The sequence below is a fragment of the Schistocerca americana genome, chromosome 1 (genome assembly GCF_021461395.2).
Source record: "Schistocerca americana isolate TAMUIC-IGC-003095 chromosome 1, iqSchAmer2.1, whole genome shotgun sequence".
Taxonomy (NCBI): Eukaryota; Metazoa; Arthropoda; class Insecta; order Orthoptera; family Acrididae; genus Schistocerca; species Schistocerca americana.
In genome coordinates this window covers 1018165101-1018189096 of record NC_060119.1, presented here as the reverse complement: position 1 = coordinate 1018189096, position 23996 = coordinate 1018165101, and the positions used below count along the sequence as shown (strand labels likewise).

Here is a 23996-nt window from a genome sequence, read left to right as displayed (position 1 = left end):
CAGTCTAGTAGCTACGATGCTTGCAACAGATTAGGAACTAGTCAGCGTAAGACAAGCAATTTGGAAGACCAAAAATCAAGTGCATATGCAATTAAAATATTTGATCTCCTTACACGCATCCACTCCTCAGCTTCAGTCTGGGTCCACAAACTTCGCAACCTCTACCAAAGTAATTTCAGCACGCTCTCACGTTTACTGAACACTCCCCCCCCCCCCCCCCCCCCCCCCCCCGGGAATTTCGGCGGCAGCTGTGCTTGGCGCTGATTACGCAGTCTTAGCACGCTCCGCGCCTTCTACGTGGTATCAGTGTGACACTATATGTTATGTTTGGTATTTTCATAATAAATCAACATGCGTACGCTTTTGTGTTAATCTGCATTTCACTGGGAGAATTTCTCAGTGTATAACTGGCCGGTCGATGGAGCACTGTCTAATTTCCCTCGTGTCACCAGAAAACTGAAAAGTGGCGACATTTTTGAAACAGATACTGTTACTGAGAGCTATTGCTTCATGGAACTGCCATTAATTTGCTTTATCGAAAGCTTACTCTATAGCCAATTATGCTGCTAAATTATTTTTATTCCTTTCGAGACAGCTAAATTTAAATTGTTCTAAGGTTCCTGTGATTATTCAGAAGATTTCCGAAATAAATTCGATTGAAATGAACATTCGTGCTTTAACTTTCTGTTGAAGAAGAACTAATTACAGACGTGTTGAAAAATCGCAACGGATATGGGAGAAGGGTGTCCAAAATTCACGGCAATGAAAACTGTGCGCTAGACACGAACTCTAACCTGGAACCTATGCCTCCGCTAGCGAGGACTGAGCTATTCAAGCACGACTCACAACCCGTCCACTAGAACCTAATCTCCTGCCTTCCAAACTTCACGTAACTTCTCCTACATACCTGGAGGGACTAGTACTGCTGGAAGGAAGACCAGTTCAGTCCCAGTCCGGCAAACAGCTTTAATTTACGAGGAAGGTTCAAATCGGCAGTCACACCACTGCACAGTGGGAAGTCATTCTGTGAAGAGATGTCGTTTACAACCTCCTTTTGCAGCTAAACCTCTGCCAGACGTGCGGGATGAATGTCAGTAAGGCTCCGATATTTGTCTCAAGAGATACAGCGAAAATCTAAAACTTTACAGCGGAAGGGGGGGGGATTTGAATCCTGCTCATCCCGAATGCTACTCCAAGGTGCTAACCTCACTCCGCGGAACTTCGCTCCATCCGACTGCGGCCAATGGCGGTTCCACATTGTCCAGTCACATTAATGCGACCACCTGTCAAAAACATGAACTTTTTTTTGTAGATGAACCCCTGCGAGAAGTGCAGGAAGAATGTCAGTGAGTTTCTAGAAGGCTGGTTGGTTGATTCGGGGGAGGGGTCCAAACAGTGAGGTCATCGGTCCCATCGGATTAGAGAAGAATGGGGAAGGAAGTCGGCCGTGCCCTTACAAAGCAAACATCCTGGTGATTTCTGATGCGATTTAGGGAAATCATGAAAAACCTAAATCAGGATGCCCGGACGTGGGTTTCAACCGTTGTCGTCCTGAACGCACGTCCACTGTGCTAACCACTGCGCCACCTCGCTCTCTGGAAGGTGTCTTTAGAGATGTGAAGCGATGCCGACTCCAGCGCGGCCGTCTGCGCTAGGTTTCTTGGTTGAGGATCCGCGGTGCGAACAGTCCCACCAAGGTGGTCCCACATATTCTCGATAGGGGTTAAATCCGACGAGTTTGGTGACCAGGGGTGTACGGCTAATTCATCTTGATGCTCTTCGAATCACACACGGACAGCGTGAGCCGTGTGACACGTTGAAACGTTCTGCTGGCAGATACCATTATGCTGAGGAAAAACAAACTGCATGTTGGGTTGGACATGGCCCTCAAAGATAGATACAGGCTTGTGTTGATCCAGTGTGCCTTCCAGAATCACGAGATGCCACGAGAAATTCCCCACACCATAACGCTCCCTCATCCGGCCTCACCCTTCCGACGATTGTTGAAGGGTTTTTGCTTTCAGACGTTTCACGCCGTACACGCCAACGGCCATCTGTCTGATGGAGCATAAAATTTGATTGATTTGAAAAGGTCACTTGCCACCTCTCAGCGGACGTCCAATTGCGTGCAAATTTCAGCTTTCGTCGCCGATGAGCAGCAGTTAGCTTGCGTGCATGAACCAGGCGCTTGCTGCAGAGGCCCATACGCAGCAACGTTCGCTGAACGGTCGTTGAGACACTGTTGGTAGACCACTAGGTTCATCTGTGCAGTCAGCAGCTCAACAGTTACACGTCTATTCGCCCGTACGGATCTCCGCAGCCGTCGTTCACCCCTTGTCATCCATGGCCCGTGATGCGTAAAAATTACTTTGATGCCAGTTTTGGATAGCGCCTTTTTGCCATGCACGGTGTACTCCAACCACGGCACCACGCAACAGTTTATAAGCATAGCCGTTTCGGAAATTCTTCCACCCTTGGCCCGAAGGCCAATTATCATCATCTTTTGAACGTCGTAAGTCGCTCCATTTGTGTGTTACGAGACGACAGCACTGTTTTCTGCGTCCCCCGATACGCTTTATGCGAGGTTTGTCCGGAAAATACGTATAAAAGTTGAATAATGTCTTTATGTTACAGGTTGCAGTCACCTTGTTGACAGTTACCCTTTTTCACCTGCAGTCGGCATAGATCTCTCTCTGATTGAAAAACAGCGTGTCAACATCAAGTTTCTTGCAAAGCTAGGCAAGAATGGCCGTGAGATTTTTGAGTGTTTGAAACAGGTTTACGTAGACAATTCTCTGAAGGAACCAACCGTGAACAAGTGGTTAAAAAGGTTCCGGGATGGCCGAGAAGAAGTGAACGATGACCCTCGCCCAGGACGCTCGTCGACATCGAGTTCCGATGCAAATGTTGAACGAATTCGGGCTTGTGTTCTTAAAGATCGTATATTAACAGTCAGAATGATTGCTGATGAGCTGTCAATCTCCAAAACAATCGTCCACGAAATCCTGACACAAAAACTTGAAATGAAGAAATTGTGTGCGAAAATCGTACCGAAGCTCTTGACGCCAGAACAGAAAGCAAAGAGCGTTGAGTGCTGTGAGGATTGGTTGGAAGCAGAGGAACGAGGGGACTTTCTCAACCGAGTCATCACTGGAGACGAGTCCTGGTTTTACGAATTCGATGTGGACCTCAAATCTCAAAGCAAGGAATGGACACTAGCAGGAGCACCAAGAACAAAAAAGTCGCGAAAATCAAGGTCCAATGTGAAGACAATGTTGATTGGTTTCTTTGATTCTAAGGGCATTGTTCACAAGGAATTTGTTCCTACCGGCCAGAGAGTGAACGGAAATTTTTACGTTGAAGTTCTGATACGTCTCAGAGCTCGTGTGGCCCGAGTTCGACCGGAGTTGGCAAAAGAGGGCTGGTGGATCCTTCATCACGACAATGCGCCCGCTCACACGTCGCTCGTTGTGCGCGAGTTTTTGGCCCGAAGCTCAATCACCGTGACAGACCACCCGCCTTATTCACCCGATTTAGCCCCGTGTGAGTTCATGTTCCAGAAATGCAAAATGGTGCTTCGGGGGCGGCACTTGGGAGATGTGGAAGCCATCAAGGCGGAAACGACACGGCAACTGCACAACATCACAACTGAAGACTTTCAGCAATGTTATCAACAGTGGAAACGGCGTTGGCAGAAGTGTATCGCGTCTCAGGGCGAGTACTTTGAAGGAGACCATATTGTAATACCTGAATAATTGTAAAATAAAGTTATTATTCAACTTTTATACGTATTTTCCGGACAAACCTCGTATACCCTGCACTGCTACTGCTGCCACCTGCCGCTTGAGTGGTTATTGCACGCTGACGTCGAACATAGTCTGGTCACATTGACGTGGCAGGACGGTGTAGAAATACATGCGTGATTAACTAGGCTGAGCGACAATTTTCACATTTTGGGGCACTGATTCTTAATACAGGATTTTGTTAGTTTTTTTCAATGTGATTTTGTTCATTGTACAGTTTTCTTATTACTTTTTTCATCTTCTTCCAATCATCATATAATATGACACCATTTTGGTCATCAACTGTCATCAACAAAGACCAGAAAAGCTACACTGTAATACTTCTTCCTCGACATGCCTGTAACATGGAGCAAATGCTCGAATATGTTAACAGAGTGAACCCGCAGGGTGTTCAGGAACATTTTCTCGGTATTCTGATACATGGGATCCGTGGTCTACTGCATCCTATCACAGAGAGAAAATTTAGTTATGATTTATTTGGTTTGTTACCATAATTACCTTCGGTTGTTGAAGTACCTTCACGACAGCAAAGACAGACCTGCAGTATGCAATCAACAAGACGTGTAACACGAAAGATAGTAGTGCAACATTCTTCAGACGAAACACGAACACTTTTCATCAGACTATGTTCAATGTATTCTGTCAGCATCCAGCACAGTACCTAGCAAATGCCGAACTGTTCTCTCACATGCACTGTTCAAAACGTCGACCATAATGATCACAATAGCGTGTACAACTACGCACCATCACCCGTCTTACACAGTCAAAAATCCCAAAAGTTTGGCGCACTACTTCCTGTTTCGAGCTTCTTTCGAAAGTAGTTGAAGGACATTGAAACCGCGAGTAGGCGACAAGGAATTGGACATCCACGCCTCATCACAGGGGAGTCTTCTCCGCTCTGTAGAGCATGACAGGTGGCGATCTGTGGCAGATCTGACGACATAACAGAGCTGGCGCAGGAAAAGTAGTTCGGAACACACCGTTCAGTGCACATGGAACATAGGGTTCATTAGCAAACGGCCCCTACAAGTTCCCCTTAGATCGTCAGTTCCCAACGAGGTTGCCAATTACAATCGCAGTGAGCATAAAATCGAGAGCTTGAACCGTGGATCAATGGAAACGTGTCGCCTGGTTGGATGAATGTTTCGATGGTTGTGTCCGAATACGCCAACGTGACGAACAGCTGCTCGAAACGTGCACCGCACTACGAACACGGGCCCGTGGAGACAGTTGGGCTTCCATGGGACCTGTGTAGGAATTTAAGGCAACTTGTTAATAGCACCAACTAATTAAAAGAACTTTCACTTAAGCTGGGCATTTCTACTATTTTGAGTTTTCTTTAAGAGTCCTCTGGAAATTAATGGAATACTAAGATATAGCACATAGGAGTCTTTAAATATTTGTTTTCTCACGTTGTGCGTACACATTAGGGGTAAACTTACTAAAACATACTGGAAATTTGGCGGTCTCTGGGAAACCCCGTACGTCGGCGAATAAAACACAGTATAGATGTTGATCATATTTTTAGAGATCTGCTTTGTTCTAAAACTCTTAATGAATCCGTTATAATAATAGCACCCTCATTCCGTATTAGTCTGGTTCTTTTACATAATACTGGACCAAAGTTACTGGACATCACCGCGTCAGAATGCTATTAAAGGACCTGCAACAACGCACCTATCCATAATGTTACAACAAACTTGCGTCTCTTCAGTGTATTTTCCTTCCTCAGGTCACGATCAGTACATGCCACTTCCTTGGGCAGAACTGGTGTCACTCATTACGGCTTCCATACCAAGCCTTCTTTGCGGTTTATTAAGCAGTAACCATTCCGTCACCAACGAAGCTAATATGTGGTACTGTCAGTATGGCACGGTTTAGCAGAATTTCAAATAAGTAACAGGCATAATTTGCACGCAGAAAGGGCAGATACCCTTGTGCAACGATCATACGGACTTTTATCAATTCCCAGGAACTCACGATGGAGGTCTGCTGCGGACGTGGGGACGGTAACCACAACAGAATGGCTGATATCTCAGTTTGGACTATACCGCACGACCCTACTTGTGATAGTAACTGCTGTCCACGACCCTGAAGTCAACACAACCACTGTGCTTATCGCTTGCGTTGAAGCTTCACAGGGTCAATCGAAAGATATCACACTCGCTGTACTTCATGAGGGTGTTAACAGTACACCGGAATATTAATACAGACTCGCGCATCTTACACCGGAGGAAGTGTAAAGTTTAATTCTTGTCGATGGCAAGGTCACTAGATACGGAGCACGAACTGATTTGTGACAGATGGAGAAGGATATCGAATGTGTATCAAATGAAACGTCCCGTATTCACCTTCATTTCGGAAGGCGACGGAAAATTTAATGCTGAATAGTTAGACGGTGAATTTAACACCAACCCTCCCGCATGCGAATCCACCTCGGTCGGTGCACCTCACACACACAAAGCCTATACAGAACCTGTTGTGCTAGTCCAAACGTCAACTGAAAGTTTCTAACTTTTCTTTTTCCCAACCTGTATTTCCTTCAAGTTGTTCATTTTTACTGCCCGTGTGGATCATCGCGACGTACGGTTATTTTTGATTAACGGTAGAGTTTGTTTACATCGGTTGTACTTAGTACAGCAGATTTGCTGACAAAAACGGCTCTGAGTGAAGCATCGTCATTTACAGCTATGACGAGTAGTTTAATGAATATCGTTCAGTATCACGTTACTGATGCTCTTGAGTATGCTAACAGTTTACTCCTCCTTAGATAAGCATTATCTGACGTAGAGCAGCCGGTCATTGTGTGCTCGATTAAGTCGCCCACTAAAACTTATCTCCAGGGACTGACACTTCTCTTTCTTCTTCAGAATGTGTCTGTCTTCACTGTACTGCCTTGAATTGTCTTTGTCTGGGTATACTTGCACATAAAACGATGTAACCAACTTGCATGATTTTCATTTTCAGCGCTAACAAGGTTTTTCTTCAATTTCTTCACCTCCGTATGCATGAGTTTCAATGTAAAAGAAGACTGTGCAGAAAAAAAAATCCTTAACAGGTTGAGGATTCTCATGGACAGAGTACCCGCGGCTACTATCATAATTTCAATAGGCAATTCAAAAACAAAGCGACAGCAAGATCTGAAGAAAAAAAAATGTATTCGAAAGTTTATGGCATATTCAAACTGTGTGCTGGACCAGGACCAGGACCAACCAGAACCTTGTATTTCGCGTGCAGTACTCTGAAGTCTGAGCTATACAGGCACGACTCACGACACCCCTCAATGCTTCACTTCTTAGCAGCCTTCTCCTACTTACTCGGTCACGCAGTTTTATCTTAAATTTATCGATATGTTTAAGCTTAACAAGTCCTGAGAGACTAAGAAGTGAATGGATATATATGACAACACGAAAATTAAGTTCTGTAAATTGACTTCTAGCATACGTTTCAATGGTGAATGCCCCTAGTTGGGTACCATCAAACCGAAGTATTTCAAGGTGAAAATCAGGCGCAACATCTCAACAGCTGGCTTAAGAGCTAAAGAAAGTACAAGGATATTCTGGCCGAATATGAAAATAAAGCTGTTCTACACGCACGCGCGTCTCATTTGTCACGCTGAACTTAACTACATGATCCGAACACGGTACATCAGGAATTTTACATTTAATTTTTATTGTATAATTGTTTTCCTGGACTACACGCTTATAGTAAAGAATCAAAAGCATTATTATACAGATGAAAGTGTGTAGGAGACCGCGATAATTTTCCCAATTTTTCCTCATACGTTCGGTCTAGATCGCAATATATCTTATCTCAGTGGTAGTCAACCTGGTCCGTATCCCACACTAGTGGGCTTTCCAGCTTTCAACGTGGGCGGCAGGGATTTACAAAAAACCTGTTCATTAGGATTTCTTAAAACTGACAAAGAATCTGGTAAATAATTATTATATGTTTTAACGTGCTGTAACTCTGCTTTATAAATTTTATTAAGTTCTTTCCTACTTTATAAGCCATCATTTATATGTAACCGATGGACGGTTAGAAGATTTTATTATTAACAGAGATACACAAGTAGACAGTAGGTAAAAAGAAATGGATGCTGTCCCTGGCTTAACTGCAATCTAGACAACTTCTCCGTAGTAAAAATTAGCACTTATTTACGAAAAACTTATTTTCCCTAACAGGAAATATCGGAAATAGTAGAAGTAGGAGAACAGGTCGAGTTCATCATATTAGATTTCCGAAAGGCGTTTACATAGCACCAGTGTCGACTCACAACCAGGATACAACTTTACGGAGGGATGGATGGATGAAGTCGCCACTTATACGAAGTGCTCTCAAGGCTGCACTGCATAGCGGTCTGCAGAGTTAGGGTGATACAAAAAGAACAGATTTCAGTTGTTTATTAAGACGAACTATAATAGAATCGCATGTGCATGCCACTATATAGAGGAAGGTTCAAAATTGACACAGCTGCGCTGTTTGTTGCAACACGGCGACTACACAATAATAGAAATAATTGTGTGTTGAAATTTAGTCGAAGTCAATCCATTGCTAAAATGCAATGTGTTTTCCGCCGCCGATTCAACACGCCGCCGCCGCCCCTGCGCAAGCAGATTTATGGCTGTCATAAAAATTCTTGGTGGTTGGTTGCACATGCAAAGGGAAGAGCACTAGTGACCACGCACGTCTAGGAGGAAAATGCCGACGTATCCGAGATGCGTTAACATGGAGCCTCCTGACACGACACGAACTTCCTCAAACAATGGTGTGACGAGTTTTGAAACGACGCCTGCATATGAAGCCTTACAAACTGCATTTATTACAGCAATTGCGTCCTGGCGACCATAACAGAAGGTATGAATATTGCATTTTAATTCTCCAGATATGGCAGAGGACACCTTTGCCAAACAACTCATCTTCATGGACATATGGACTTTTCATCTAACGAGTAAAGTGAACCGTCATCATGTAAGAATTTGGTGGTCACAAAATCCTGTCGTCGTCGTTCAGCATGAAAGAGATTCACCCAAAACTTTTGTGCCATTTCCTTCACAAACTTTATGGGCCTTTCCTTTTTGCGGAGGAAATTGTCACAGGAATGTCATACCCAGACATGCTGCAAAACTGGTTGTTTCCTCCACTTCGCGAAGATTCCAGTGATTTCATTTTTCATGCATGACTGAGCCCCCCCTCACATTCACCCTAAGGCGTTATCTTAACACCGTCCCACAACGTTCGATTGGAAGAAGGTGATCAACAGCAACTTGTTCATTGCTTCTGGCCTCCCAGGTCATCAGGCTCACATCTTGCTATTTTTTTCTCTGTGTGTGTGTGTGTGTGTGTGTGTGTGTGTGTGTGTGTGTGTGTGGAGGGGGGGGGGGGGAGGGTACATAAAAGACAGTCCTTTCCCATTTATGGCAGCCACTCTTCAAGATCTGAGAAATCGGATTGGTGAATCTGTCGATTCAAAACAGGGACCTGTTGATTCGTGTATGCAATGGACTAATATTACGATGTTCCTCGAGCAACGCAAGCTGCTCATGTTGATTGTATGGTATAGTATCTGTGCGGACATAAAACTTTAAACTTTCCTCGACTAGTGACCAGCACAATTACACTTTCTATAATGAATTGGAATCATCTTTATCTTGGAATCACCCTGTATATAGTATGTACCGTATGTATGTGCACTGCTCAGCGAGAACATTATGACAACCTACCTAATAGCTGCTATGTCCACCTTTGGCATGGATAACAACGGCAACGCGGCGTGGCATGGAAGCAATGAGATCTTGGTAGGTCGCTAGAGGGATTTAGCACCACATGCGCACACAAGTCACCTAAATCGCGTAAATTCCGGTCCCGGAAGGGAGGGAGGGGGGGGGAGGCCGATGAGTTCTGACGCCACATTCAATCACAACCAAGATGGTTTCGATCGGGTTCAGATCTGGCGAGTTGGAGGGCCAGCACATCAACTGGAACTCGCCGCTCTGTTCCTCGAACCACTCCATTACACTCCTCGCCTTGTGACGCATTATCTTGTTGAGAAATGCCACTTTTGTTGGGAAACACGATTGTTATGAAAGGTTGTACGTGGTCTGCAACCAGTGTACGACACTCCTTGGCCGTCATGGTGCATTGCATGAGCTCGTGTGAGCCCTTTGATACCCACGTGAAATATTCCCCAGAGCGCAATGAAGCCGCCGCCAGCTTTTATCCGTCCTGCAGTACAGGTGTAAAGAAGAAGTTTCCCTGGAAAACGGCGGGTTCGCGCCCTCGCTTCGGCGTGATGAAGGTATCTGGATTCATCAGACCATGCAACGCTCTGTCACTGCGCCTATGTCCAGTGCAGATGATCATGGTCCCATTTCAGTCGTAGTTGCCGATTTGGTGTTAACATCTGCTGCGAAGGCCCATCGTTACGAGTGTTCTGTGCAGTATGTGTTCTGACACATTTTACTCTATCCAGCATTAAAGTCTGATGTCAGTTCTGCCACAGTTCACCGCCTGTCTAGTTTTACCAGTCTGCCCAGCCTACGACATCTGATACCTGTAATGAGCGGTGGCCACCCAACCCCACGACGTTTTGATGTGTTGACACCACAGCACTCAAACACCCGACAAGACATGCAGTTTTCGAAATGCTCGTGCCGAGCTTCCGGCCATCACAATCTGCCCTCAGTCAAACTGATAGATCGCGCGCCTTCCCAATTCTACATACGGACAGCTCGCTCACTGATACTACATGCACCGTGCGTATGTCTGGCTGTCACTCCTCACTAAATGACGCTGCTATCGCCTGGACAGGCTTATATCGATAGCAGGTCCGTGGTCATAATGTTCTGGCTGATCCAAAAATATTGGCCGAATTTATAATGCTGTCATTATCTATTCTTTAAGAGGTATGACCTTATGGCAAGTTTAACACAATAAGGCCACTAGTAACCGTGCGTCTTGAGGCAGTGTGACACGGTGCACAAATGCACGGGATTTATTCATCCAGCTATTGAGAATGAGAGCACTTAGCGACTTCCAACATACTTACTAAACATGATTTCAAACCCTTTCGAAACTTTTTCTTGCTAACATACTTATGTGCATATTTAACACATTTACTCATTTGTAAAGTTATCACACATCTGAAACTGCGTTAAGCACGGGTGTTTACTTGCGCACTGAATAGTCAGCGTATATTTCTACTCCGCCACTACGAAGAGATTGATTACATGCAGCAACTGATGAAAAACTGGCGGTCTTAATAGTGCGTTAGCTCTAGATTTCCTCTTTCTTAGATTTCAGTTAAGTAGCGAACCATCTTAACAACGCTGGAATGTGACAGTGACAAACTGTGGGAAGATGACTGCTTAATCTGCAACTCATTCGATCGCTAGAGTAGGAAGTGTATACTTCACCGCCGGAGCCTCGTCAGTGAAAAAGTTTGCGAGGGGGATCTGGTATAGATTGGAGGAAGCTTTAGAATGTGTAAGATAACACCAGTGTGGGTTCGAGGCTATGTGGGTTTGAAGACTACGAATCATGAAGTCAGCAATCCAATTCTCAAATCAGTATAAAGACTTCCCTGATATTCATTAAATGAATTCGTAACTGTGAATAAGGGCTAGCATCAGCTGTAGAACGGAATGACAATGAAAATCTGTGCCGGACCGGGACTCTGACCGGGATTTCCCCCTTATCGCGAGCGGTCACCTTACCATTTGGTTATTCGTGCATGACTCACGACCAGACCCGAACTTCCATATGCATACACGTTCAAACGAACTTTGCATCGTAATGAGAATAACATCCTATTTCTCTGATCTTTGTTTCTTCAGGTGATAGATTACGCGCGAAAACGTCAAGCTGCGTGACGATTAAGTCCACGTTTCTGTCGGCCCCTCTATACCTAGCTAGGTATGTCAGTTCGAAGGTTCGAACAAGGCATGGGCATACCACCGCTAAGAGAGTCATGCCTAGTTACACACTGAGATGTTCGGAACAATCTTTGATGAGAAGACAGCACAGCGTTACCTTTCGACACCCCAACAGAAAATATGGCTGCATTATTGAAAAGCAACATAGTTCCTTGTCTTCTCATGCGTCACTACGAGGTTCCTCACAATGCTATCTTCATTTTAACTGTCTAATTTACATATGACTACAAAGAGTTCGTACAAAAAGATTCTTTGCAAACGGGACGGGGGGCTAAGCCGTAGTGCTTCTCAGTATCTTCGCTTGAACTTCGCAGAAGGGTGGCACGTTTTCCTTCGAGTTTCCAACGAGGCAGTAGGAGCACGTATCTAAGAAAATCGGAAATACAACTGAATGGCGGCCCAACGGTTTTATGTACGCAACGACTCTTTCTTGAGAGTACTGGTAGCCGGGTTTTGCTTAGCAGTGGTTATGGTTTTATGAAAGCAGGTACACTATACCATTCGGTTTGCTGAACTGTCATGTTCAGACAATAAAAAAATTGCAAAGCCAACTGGTTAAGTCATAAAGCAATGGGATTGTGTTTTTTTCGGGGTGACACAGTATCAGGTCCATGAAAGTACTGATCCCTCCTCACATGTGCAACTTTATATTAAAGTAATTGTGCATACATCTAAGAACTGAAGACAGCTACTTGTCGAGAATATCACTTTTCGGCAACTGCCAATAGTTTTAAAGTGCGGCAGTATAAGAGTTTATGCCACAATGTCTAAAGATAACGAAATCGCTATTAATAAAGAATGGAATAGTCACCCTCAATCCCCTCTTTCACTGTCACGGCCATTAACTGCTATTTTTTTCTGTCTTATGTAAAGACGAATATTTTTTGTGGGTTCTCAGCTGATAACATTGTTCTTCCTGGCAGCAATAGTTCCATAGCTACGCGATTACTATTTTTTTCGTTCATTTCCTCGCGGCACTAATCCTCTGTTAGCAGCAGAAAAAACTGGTACTGCAGAACTCAATCACTCTTTTCTATATTGTACCGACGTTCACTTCAACAGACTAACAGCTTAACCTAAAATGGTAGGTGGCTCTCGAGGCCACTGTGTGAATACATCTATACGAACTTTACACTCAGACATTTTTCCCCACTCGGAGCCTCGACTTGCACATCTTTCCTTGTACCCTTCGAAAACATATCAGTGTACATGCTAAAGGTTAACACGGTTTTTGATCTTTTCCCCTAATTGTCCGAATAAATCCAAAAAGACTTCTGCTGGTACATCCACTTTATCTAGATTTCCAGTTTATCTTAATTAGTAGCGTCCGCTTAAAAGAGAAACCATTTGAGACGTACATCACTAGCTACCAGGAATGACAAAGAAGAAATTGGCTTTAACTAGCTAGGCAAGAATGTTTCCAATATTATAATCTCCAGTGCAGTGGTTGTCAAACACTTTCGCTCAAGAACCAACACTGACACTGTGGGACGGTATCTCAGAACGCATATGTACCGTTATTATTAGCTGGTAACTACATAAATTACCCAGTAGACTACGGTAAGAGTGCGATAAGTTGGCCGTCGGCCACGGGCCAACTATTGCTGATCGTTAAAGTCGTCGTCATTCGGAACACTTCGTGTCAACAGTTCTCAGTTTCAGATTGCAACGACCCAAAGTTGAGATACCGTAACTGCCAGACTAGGTGCCGTTGAGTTATCTGTGTGACCGGTTGATTACTGTTGCTAATCAATTAACGTACATACATTTAAATATATTATGTGATATGAACTGTGATCAAAAATGTTTACTAAATGTTATGAATGCCTTTTCTACTCATTGCGTTGTGTTACAACAGCCTTAATTTCAAATTCATTGGTACAAATACACTACGTGATCGAAAGTATCCGGAAAACCCACAAATATACGGTTTTTATATTAGTTGCATTGTGCTGCCACCTACTGCCAGGTACTCCATATCAGCGAGCTCGGTAGTCATTAGACATCGTGAGACGGCACAATGGGGCGCTCTGCGGGACTCACGGACTTCAAACGTGGTCAGGTGATTGGGTGTCACTTGTGTCATCTACATTGATACTCCGCAAGCCACCCAACGGTGTGTGGCGGAGGGCACTTTACGTGCCACTGTCATTACCTCCCTTTCCTGTTCCAGTCGCGTATGGTTCGCGGGAAGAACGACTGTCTGAAAGCCTCCGTGCGCGCTCTAATCTCTCTAATATTACATTCGTGATCTCCTCGGGAGGTATAAGTAGGGGGAAGCAATATATTCGATACCTCATCCAGAAACGCACCCTCTCGGAACCTGGCGAGCAAGCTACACCGCGATGCAGAGCGCCTCTCTTGCAGAGTCTGCCGCTTGAGTTTATTAAACATCTCCGTAACGCTATCACGGTTACCAAATAACCCTGTGACGAAACGCGCCGCTCTTCTTTGGATCTTCTCTATCTCCTCCGTCAACCCGACCTGGTACGGATCCCACACTGATGAGCAATACTCAAGTATAGGTCGAACGAGTGTTTTGTAAGCCACCTCCTTTGTTGATGGACTACATTTTCTAAGCACTCTCCCAATGAATCTCAACCTGGTACCCGCCTTACCAACAATTAGTTTTATATGATCATTCCACTTCAAATCGTTCCGTACGCATACTCCCAGATATTTTACAGAAGTAACTGCTACCAGTGTTTGTTCCGCTATCATATAATCATACAATAAAGGATCCTTCTTTCTATGTATTCGCAATACATTACATTTGTCTATGTTAAGGGTCAGTTGCCACTCCCTGCACCAAGTGCCTATCCGCTGCAGATCTTCCTGCATTTCGCTACAATTTTTTAATGCTGCAACTTCTCTGTATACTACAGCATCATCCGCGAAAAGCCGCATGGAACTTCCGACACTATCTACTAAGTCATTTATATATATATTGTGAAAAGCAATGGTCCCATAACACTCCCCTGTGGCACGCCAGAGGTTACTTTAACGTCTGTAGACGTCTCTCCATTGATAACAACATGCTGTGTTCTGTTTGCTAAAAACTCTTCAAACCAGCCACACAGCTGGTCTGATATTCCGTAGGCTCTTACTTTGTTTATCAGGCGACAGTGCGGAACTGTATCGAACGCCTTCCGGAAGTCAAGAAAAATAGCATCTACCTGGGAGCCTGTATCTAATATTTTCTGGGTCTCATGAACAAATAAGGCGAGTTGGGTCTCACACGATCGCTGTTTCCGGAATCCATGTTGATTCCTACATAGTAGAGTATGGGTTTCCAGAAATGACATGATACGCGAGCAAAAAACATGTTCTAAAATTCTACAAGAGATCGACGCAAGAGATATAGGTCTATAGTTTTGCGCATCTGCTCGACGACCCTTCTTGAAGACTGGGACTATCTGTGCTCTTTTCCAATCATTTGGAACCCTCCGTTCCTCTAGAGACTTGCGGTACACGGCTGTTAGAAGGGGGGCAAGTTCTTTCGCGTACTCTGTGTAGAATCGAATTGGTATCCCGTCAAGTCCAGTGGACTTTCCTCTATTGAGTGATTCCAGTTGCTTTTCTATTCCTTGGACACTTATTTCGATGTCAGCCACTTTTTCGTTTGTGCGAGGATTTAGAGAAGGAACTGCAGTGCGGTCTTCCTCTGTGAAACAGCTTTGGAAAAAGGTGTTTAGTATTTCAGCTTTACGCGTGTCATCCTCTGTTTCAATGCCATCATCATTCCGTAGTGTCTGGATATGCTGTTTCGAGCCACTTACTGATTTAACGTAAGACCAGAACTTCCTAGGATTTTCTGTCAAGTCGGTACACAGAATTTTACTTTCGAATTCAATGAACGCTTCACGCATAGCCCTCCTTACGCTAACTTTGACATCGTTTAGCTTCTGTTTGTCTGAGAGGTTTTGTCTGCGTTTAAACTTGGAGTGGAGCTCTCTTTGCTTTCGCAGTAGTTTCCTAACTTTGTAGTTGTACCACGGTGGGTTTTTCCCGTCCCTCACAGTTTTACTCGGCATGTACCTGTCTAAAACGCATTTTACGATTGCCTTGAACTTTTTCCATAAACACTCAACATTGTCAGTGTCGGAACAGAAATTTTCGTTTTGATCTGTTAGGTAGTCTGAAATCTGCCTTCTATTACTCTTGCTAAACAGATGAACCTTCCTCCCTTTTTTTATATTCCTATTAACTTCCATATTCAGGGATGCTGCAACGGCCTTATGACCACTGATTCCCTGTTCTGTACATACAGAGTCGAAAAGTTCGGGTCTGTTTTGTTATCAGTAGGTCCAAGATGTTATCTCCACGAGTCGGTTCTCTGTTTAATTGCTCGAGGTAATTTTCGGATAGTGCACTCAGTATAATGTCACTCGATGCTCTGTCCCTACCACCCGTCCTAAACATCTGAGTGTCCCAGTCTATATCTGGTAAATTGAAATCTCCACCTAAGACTATAACATGCTGAGAAAATTTATGTGAAATGTATTCCAAATTTTCTCTCAGTTGTTCTGCCACTAATGCTGCTGAGTCGGGAGGTCGGTAAAAGGAGCCAATTATTAACCTAGTTCGGTTGTTTAGTGTAACCTCCACCCATAATAATTCACAGGAACTATCCACTTCTACTTCACTACAGGATGAACTACTACTAACAGCGACGAACACTCCACCACCGGTTGCATGCAATCTATCCTTTCTAAACACCGTCTGTACCTTTGTAAAAATTTCGGCAGAATTTATCTCTGGCTTAAGCCAGCTTTCTGTACCTAGTCTGTAAGCGAGATTTCCACACTCCTAAACATCCCTAGGTACACTGTTTCCAATGTGATACTGAAGTGGAAACGAGAAGGGACACGTGCAGTACAAAAGCGTACAGGCCGACCTCGTCTGTTGACTAACAGACTGCCTACAGTTAAAGACGGTCATAATGTGTAATAGGCAGACATCTATCCAGACCATCAAACAGGAATTCCAAACGGCATCAGGATCCACTGCAATTACTATGACTAGGATTTCATGGTCGAGCGGCTGCTCGTAAGTCACACATCACTCCCGTAAATGCCAAACGACGCCTCGCTTGGTGTAAGGAGCGTTAACATTGGACGATTGAACAGAGGAAAAAACGTTGTGTGGAGTGACGAATCACAGTACACAATGTGGCGATCCGACGCCAGGGTGTCGGTATGACGAATGCCCGGTGAACGCCTTCTGCCCAGCGTGTGTAGTGTCAACAGTAAAATTCGGAGGCGATGGTGTCATGGTGTGGTCGTGTTTCTCATGGAGGGGGCTTGCACCCGTTTTTGTTTTGCGTGGCATTATCACAGCACAGGCCTACATTGATGTTTCAAGCACCTTCTTGCTTCCCACTGTTGAACAATTCCGGGATGGTGATTGCATCTTTCTACACGATCGAGCACCTGTTCATAATGCACGGCCTGTGGCGGAGTGGTTACACGACAGTAACATCCCTGTAACGGACTGGCCTCCACAGTGTCCTGACCTGAATCTTATAGCACACCTCTGGGATATTTTGGAACGCATACTACGTGCCAGGTCTCACCCACCGACGTCGATACCTCTCGTCAGTGAAGCACTCCGTGAAGAATGGGCTGCCTTCCCCAAAAAACCTTCCAGCACCACACTCAACATATGCCTACGGGAGTGGAAGCTGTCATCAAGGCTAAAGTTGGGCAAAGTCCACAGTGAATTCCAGCATTATCAATGGAGGGCGCCATGAACTTTTAAGTCATTTTCAGCTAGGTTTCCGGATACTTTTGATCACATAGTATATGCACCGCACTTTAACATGGTCGTCATTATAACTAGCATTCACGAATCCGTGTTAAAATTTGTATCATAGCAGCTGATAGGCACTAGCTGAAATCTCCGTCCTCTAAAAAAATAACGTCGACGGAGGCGAATCGCTTAGTATGTTAGCAAATAAAAGCACACACCTAGAAATGACTTTACAACGAAGACGAAACAGACTGAAATCTTACGGATTTATGTCACTGAAGAGTTAATTATGGTCGCCCGCTCCTGGGCAAATTGTATGAACTATATTTGATGTAAGATAGTTTCTTCTTACTTTGTATATTTTACAGTACGCGATGTTAGCACTGACAGTAGATAAATATCTGTTTAATACCTTGAGTAATATTTCATGTACAGTTTGTTCAGATAGTACCGAAATGAGTAAACGAGTCTACACAAAATACCCTTCATCCAGGATTCAATTCCGGGCACTGATTAGATTATGAATATAGAATCACCACGAACGGCGGCCGAAGACTTTCGGTACAATGGGTCACCCTCAATCTGTCAGAAGGCAGAGGATCAAATAGAGGCCCACAGCCCATCCTCATGCCCTTACGGTGAGAAACTGCCCCTGAAGGCCAGAAGGATCAGCAATGATCAATGGCATGAGGTTGCAGAGGGCAATGATAACCACTGCTTTAAGAATATAAAACTTGTGTCCACAGGACATTTAGTATGTACTTTAAACAATGACCCCTTATCTTTCCTCTGGCAAAACATTGCAGATTAGTCTGATTCGGATCACCGAGCTGTGACTTTGAAGGGGTACTGTCCAAGAGAAAATGACTGAACAATCAACGAAATGTTAACATTCTACAAGTCGGAGGGTGGTATATCAGAAGTCTGAATATGAGAGCTAAAATACAGAATCTTAAATGGAAATGCGAAAGCTCGAACTAGATGTACACTAGTCTTCCACTAAATACATCATTTCAAATGTTTCTGATGCTGCTTTCCCACATTTGAATTGTAAACTTTATTGCTGCACGCTGCAGCTTTCAACAGAAACAAACCCGCAACTTAGCAGGAAGAACACGATTAAACGTTCTTCGCTCCTCACAGCAAAGTTCAAAGTGGAAAAAAAAGACGCTCGCTCTGAAGACTTTCTGAATGTAGTGCCTAAAAGCGCTCATTTAGGCGTTCATGGGCTTCCGAAGGAAAAATCACGTTGGTTGTCCACAGTAAAACAAAAGACTTCTTGGTAATTAAAGAGGATCGAATAATCCTCATCTTTCGAAAGAACTACGTTAATGCAATTATGCAATACACGAAAACTACTTCCACAGCGTTTATGGATGTAAATGATTATTTGAACCATAATGCAGTTTTTAAAGCTCCAGTCGGAGACGTCCCATTGGAATTCAGGGCCGACCACATACATTGTACGCACCTGCGCCCATGTCAACGACCGTGAACAATTCATCTCTTTTGGCGTATTACCGAATTACATGAAGCGTGAGAACCAGTACAAGCACGAAGAACCGCTCCCTTTCCAGTAGCGGAGACAGACGAAATGGGATGGCAGCCGTATGCACTCCAGCTCTTCAGCATCGGGGGAGCACAAAGTTGTCGCGAAGGGAAGAGTGAAGCTAAGCGATGCGAGGCCAGGCGACGCCACAACGCGACGCCAGACGCGAGATCGATGTGAGCGGTCCGGTTCGGCCGCAGAGGCGGCGCCAGCCTGTCAGGCCAATATAAAACATCAATAGGAGGCCACGCGAACGTTGGCTCTCTCAAACTCAATCCGAATCAACTACAAAAGAAACTTTCCCCCAAAACTACACCTAAGGTTCTTAATTCATTTTGATACCTATACAGAAATGCCTTTGTCGTTGAAATTATATCACCGGACGACGGAAATGGCTGCATCAATTACGTAACACAACAGAGAAGGGACTCTTAATGACACTGGTAAATTATATCCCCTTACACAACAAGCATACCTTGGCAGCGCTGAGTAAAATGTGCATGTAATCTGGCCTTTAATTTCTGTAGATATATTGCTAGTTACTTATCAGTAGTAATAAATAAAACAATATATTTCTGTTATATCCAGTGTGAGCCTATCCTGTGAATAAATGACAATAATCCAGTCATACCGATATTTATATTAAGGTCAAGTACAGAAAACAATCAGCTACCTGTTTGTGTCAGTATTATATAAACAGGTGACTAAACACCTCTAACAGTAATTCATTATTTTCCCCTAGTTTGAACCATTGTAATCTACAGGAACTTTCGACAGCAAAGCGTAAGCTCAAATGTGTCAAAGCATAAGCAGATTAATATGCATAAAAATGGAACTGTACAGAGTTGTACGTTTCTCTGTCACACAGAAGCATCTGGCTAGCATAAATATTTACAGAAAATAGATTTGCTGTTCACGTGTGCTGTTTTCTTCCATTTACTGTTCGAAATTGCGGCTGTATGGTTGAAACAGTTCATGGTATGGACGATTCAAAAATAAATAGTATCAATATTAGGTATTAGCTTGCAAATTTCTAAAAAAAACTGTACATTCAACAAGAAACTTAAGAAATATGACTATTACTCTGTAACCACTAGGTTTCAAGTAAGTCAAGACGAACCACCAGTAGTAGAACAGATGGAACTAATGCGATAAATGGGAAGTAGATAGCCTCCTTGGCTCAGTATACCAATATTAGACTACAAACAGATGGCTGTGATCCCCCCTCCCTCGATCGGCGCTCTAATTTTTTCTGACACCGCTTCTTTGAAGTCTGTCAGTGGTTTACATACAAGAATAATGTCAAGGTGCGCCTTGATTCACGGTCCGTGTGAAACTGTATTTCATGTTAACTGGCTGGGTAAGTAATTTGAAGGAAGCTAATTGTGTATTTCCTCCAATAGTAAGGCACTCTTGTTCAATTGTAGGCTGGAGCCCAGCTTTTTTTAGTCATGTCCTTCCAATAAGCCTAAGAACATCTACAACAGAAGTGTTGACCCGTTTGTAGGAGTACCGTCGCCTGTGTGGCCAAAAAATGTGAATGAAATTATGCCGCAATATCGGCCGTCCTAAATAGATTAACAGATGAAAATGCTGATCATAAATGTTTGCAAAAGGACGAGCAGTCGGTTGGGAAAGCACTTTTCTTAGACTTACGCTACTAAATTTAACTAGACCTTTCTTCCGACTTGGTTATGTTCTTCGCGGCTCAAGCAGTGAAACAAAGATACGTGGATGTATACCTCAGGATGCGTGGAATTTTACATCATGCTTCTGCTGGTCGGTACGCGAAATCCGGATCATAATGCTATGGAGATACGGGACTGTCAGCATTTTACGTAGTTTACACAACATATTGTGCAAAACTAGCGGTGTATAACTACATGATAATCTGCGAAAGACTCTAGTTCGGCTTGCTAAACGTATGGCTTAATAGTAAATTTACGCCGTAAAGTATAAATCCCGTGCTGTTACAACGTGACATGACAACACGCGGAAATTCATAGCGCTAACAGGACTCATTTACAATATATTAGGCTACGAAGTACAGCTATAGCTAGCGATCAAACTATTCTCTAATAGGGGTGACGCCACAATGTGTAATGATCTCAATATTGTTTAGGTACTTGTCATTAATCCTTAGTTGCCACTTCAATCATGTTTATCATGGAGGTAAGATCAGGCCGCCTTTTCCAACTGAATGTTTATTTTAATCAAACATATTTCATCATCAGTGGTATTAATTTCCACGTTCTTTTCATGTGCCCGCGGGTTGTTCTGAAGGCGCTAGGTGAACACAATTACCTTTATTGCTAACTGTCACACTTATATATTTGATTACACACAAACTTCCTCTTGCACATAGCAAGGTCATGTGGAATGTGCAACAGGAAAGATTATTTGTAGACGTGTGACACCACCACCTGGAAACCTATACTTTATGCCTCTAGTGCCTGAAGAAGCACCAATGGATACATGTGTAAGCCATAAATACTGCAAGAATGAATAAGTAAAACACGCCTCTAAAAAAATCCGTTGCAAAGAGACTGATTTGTTCTCAACTACATGACAAAGTCAATTTAAGTTTCATGTTGAACTAGCACCACATTTAATCAACTATTAAGTTATATCCCGTAAGTGTGAGTACCACGCATTTAGCATTTTTCAGTTTCGGATTTGACAAGAGATTTATCCAGCTAAACAAGTTACTTTCTTACAGCTACACAAATGAATTGTTTAAACTGTAAATATATCTTCATTATACATTTTGTGCATAAATGGAGAATACCACATATCCATAAGAGCACAAAACTACGAAGCTGATGAGATGAAGTTAAAAGTTTGCGTCTCCCACAAACAGCAGCTGATCCCTTGAGATTGAGTATTCGTATTTGCAATTAGAGATTGATGATTGTACATCACAAACCTGAAGTAGTGTTTGGTGACATGGGGGGGGGGGGGGGGAGGAGGCGGGGGGCGGGAAGAAAAACAGAAATCAACATAGTACCACTAACATCCTCCAGGAATATAATAACTGTATTCTTTCCAGCACCAGCCACAGAAATTGAACTATTGCAAAACAGTATCTACTTATTTTCCCTTTTGCTTGATAGTGAAGCAGCAAATTCTAACATAAAAATTACCGATTTATGATGGAGCATGAAGTGCCAGCCTCAGGTTTGCAAACACACTTTGAGTATTAATTTTGAGCAAATTAACTTCATTACCATTAACTGTAATTAACTGCAAAAACGGCAAACACTGCATGAACTGAGGGTGTATAAATATTCAGGAGAGTTATTAAGAGTTCCTTCAAATTCGAATTGTTATTTACATTTGACAGAATCCATAACGATGTTCCTCACTGATTCGCCATTAGAATTTATTTTTTTAAATTTTGGGGTTACGGTTCAATCTTAGCTTACTCCGTTACTGACACATATTTCAAATAGTTTAAGATGAATTGTTTATTTTTCCAACTAGTCTAACAGCTTCATATGCTTTTCGGTTGTTTTATTATTAGTACCCATTTCACACAAATCATATGATATCAATGCAAATTCCGCAACATACAAATTGTAAGATTCCTAACAAAGATCGCATTGAGAAGGGATATTCTATATTGCCGAAATCATTCTACCAACATGATAAGCGATTTCTGGCACCTGAAACTAGTAGGTCACTGCAAATGCATGTCCGCAATGTCAGCACGCAACTCAATCCTAAATGTAATTCTACTGTTCCTAGCTCTGTAACATTCTACTAGTAAATTTCAAACAGTTCTATTACGAGGGAAAATTTACTGACGATGCTGAGGGCACTCTACAAATAACTGACACACAAAGGTATGTGTAATTAACTTACAAACTAACTTAATTTTAAACTACACACGTCTAGACGCATGATAATGACATTTCTACCATCACCATAGTTTAAGGAAGTGGAGTCGGTGCCATCAGGTATAAGGTTGTAGGTCGCAAGATGGCGATAAAACATTACTGTGAGTAGCAGTGAACTATTAGCACAAACTGAATGACATCTTATCGAGCAGTTACCTGAGTACTGGAATTGCTGTCTTCCATGATCTTGTCCGTTTCCATATTGAGCATTGTTTACACCAGTACTATCAAAATCAGTCTAAATACAAGACAATCACTGCTCCTTGAACAAACCGGAAGTCGATGCCCTTATTTCATGAAGTGACGTCATTGACCTCTATAGATGGCAGTGGTAACGACGCGAGTGACATACAATACAGGGCCGTCTCCCGTTCGCATTCATATTAAGTGCAGTACATGATTACATTCGTCGGTTATTTGGCTAAAAGGTGAAGAAAGCGACACGTGACAAACGATGTACACCGTACCGATTGCGTACACCTACGCTGCAGCAGTGCTTACAACTTCGTAAACCTTAACAACATTCGCCTTTTCTCCTACACTTCGCGTGTTGATGTTGGTACCTAGTACGGAACGGAAACAATTGACGAACGAAATTGGGAAGGGAAGATTGTTTTCGTTTCACCGAGAAGCGGGTGTACCTGTGTCCCGTTTGTTGACAGTAAACACTGAACAGATACGAAGCGCTTTCCGAAGAGGGAAGACCGCGTAGTTAGCTTTCGTTGTGTGATATTTCCTCGCGCATGATTAAAGCTGAAGTGGTTTTCTTGCACTTTGGTACACACTCAGTCATGTCCAAATCTAATCCGACGTAATTCTGTACCTGCACACTTACTACTTGCCTCGATATAGAAAAAGTGAAGTAAAAGTAAATATGAAGTGGATTCGTAATGTAAAATATTGTAGTGGTCCTCATAGAATGAGTATAAGCAATTTTATCCCAACGATGCAGCGTGCGTACGTTATGAATCTACATTTCAAGGTATGTTTTGTAGCCTTTCATGATTAACAGAATAACTTAACGGCACGAGTAACTACCAGTATTGTTTTTATATTGCCG

The 23996-nt window shown here is 43.2% G+C and overlaps 1 protein-coding gene across 5 annotated transcripts in view; it reads right to left on the bottom strand.

The window, feature by feature from the left end:
• Positions 1-23426, bottom strand: part of LOC124616324 (beta-TrCP) — a 116163-nt gene extending 92737 nt beyond the window's left edge. For all 5 annotated transcript variants that reach the window (XM_047144640.1, XM_047144656.1, XM_047144648.1 and 2 more), the window contains exon 1: positions 23093-23426. In XM_047144640.1, the coding sequence (XP_047000596.1) occupies positions 23093-23146 (54 nt within the window). In that variant the 5' untranslated portion in view covers positions 23147-23426. The remainder of the gene's footprint in view (positions 1-23092) is intronic.
• Positions 23427-23996: the final 570 nt, after the last annotated feature.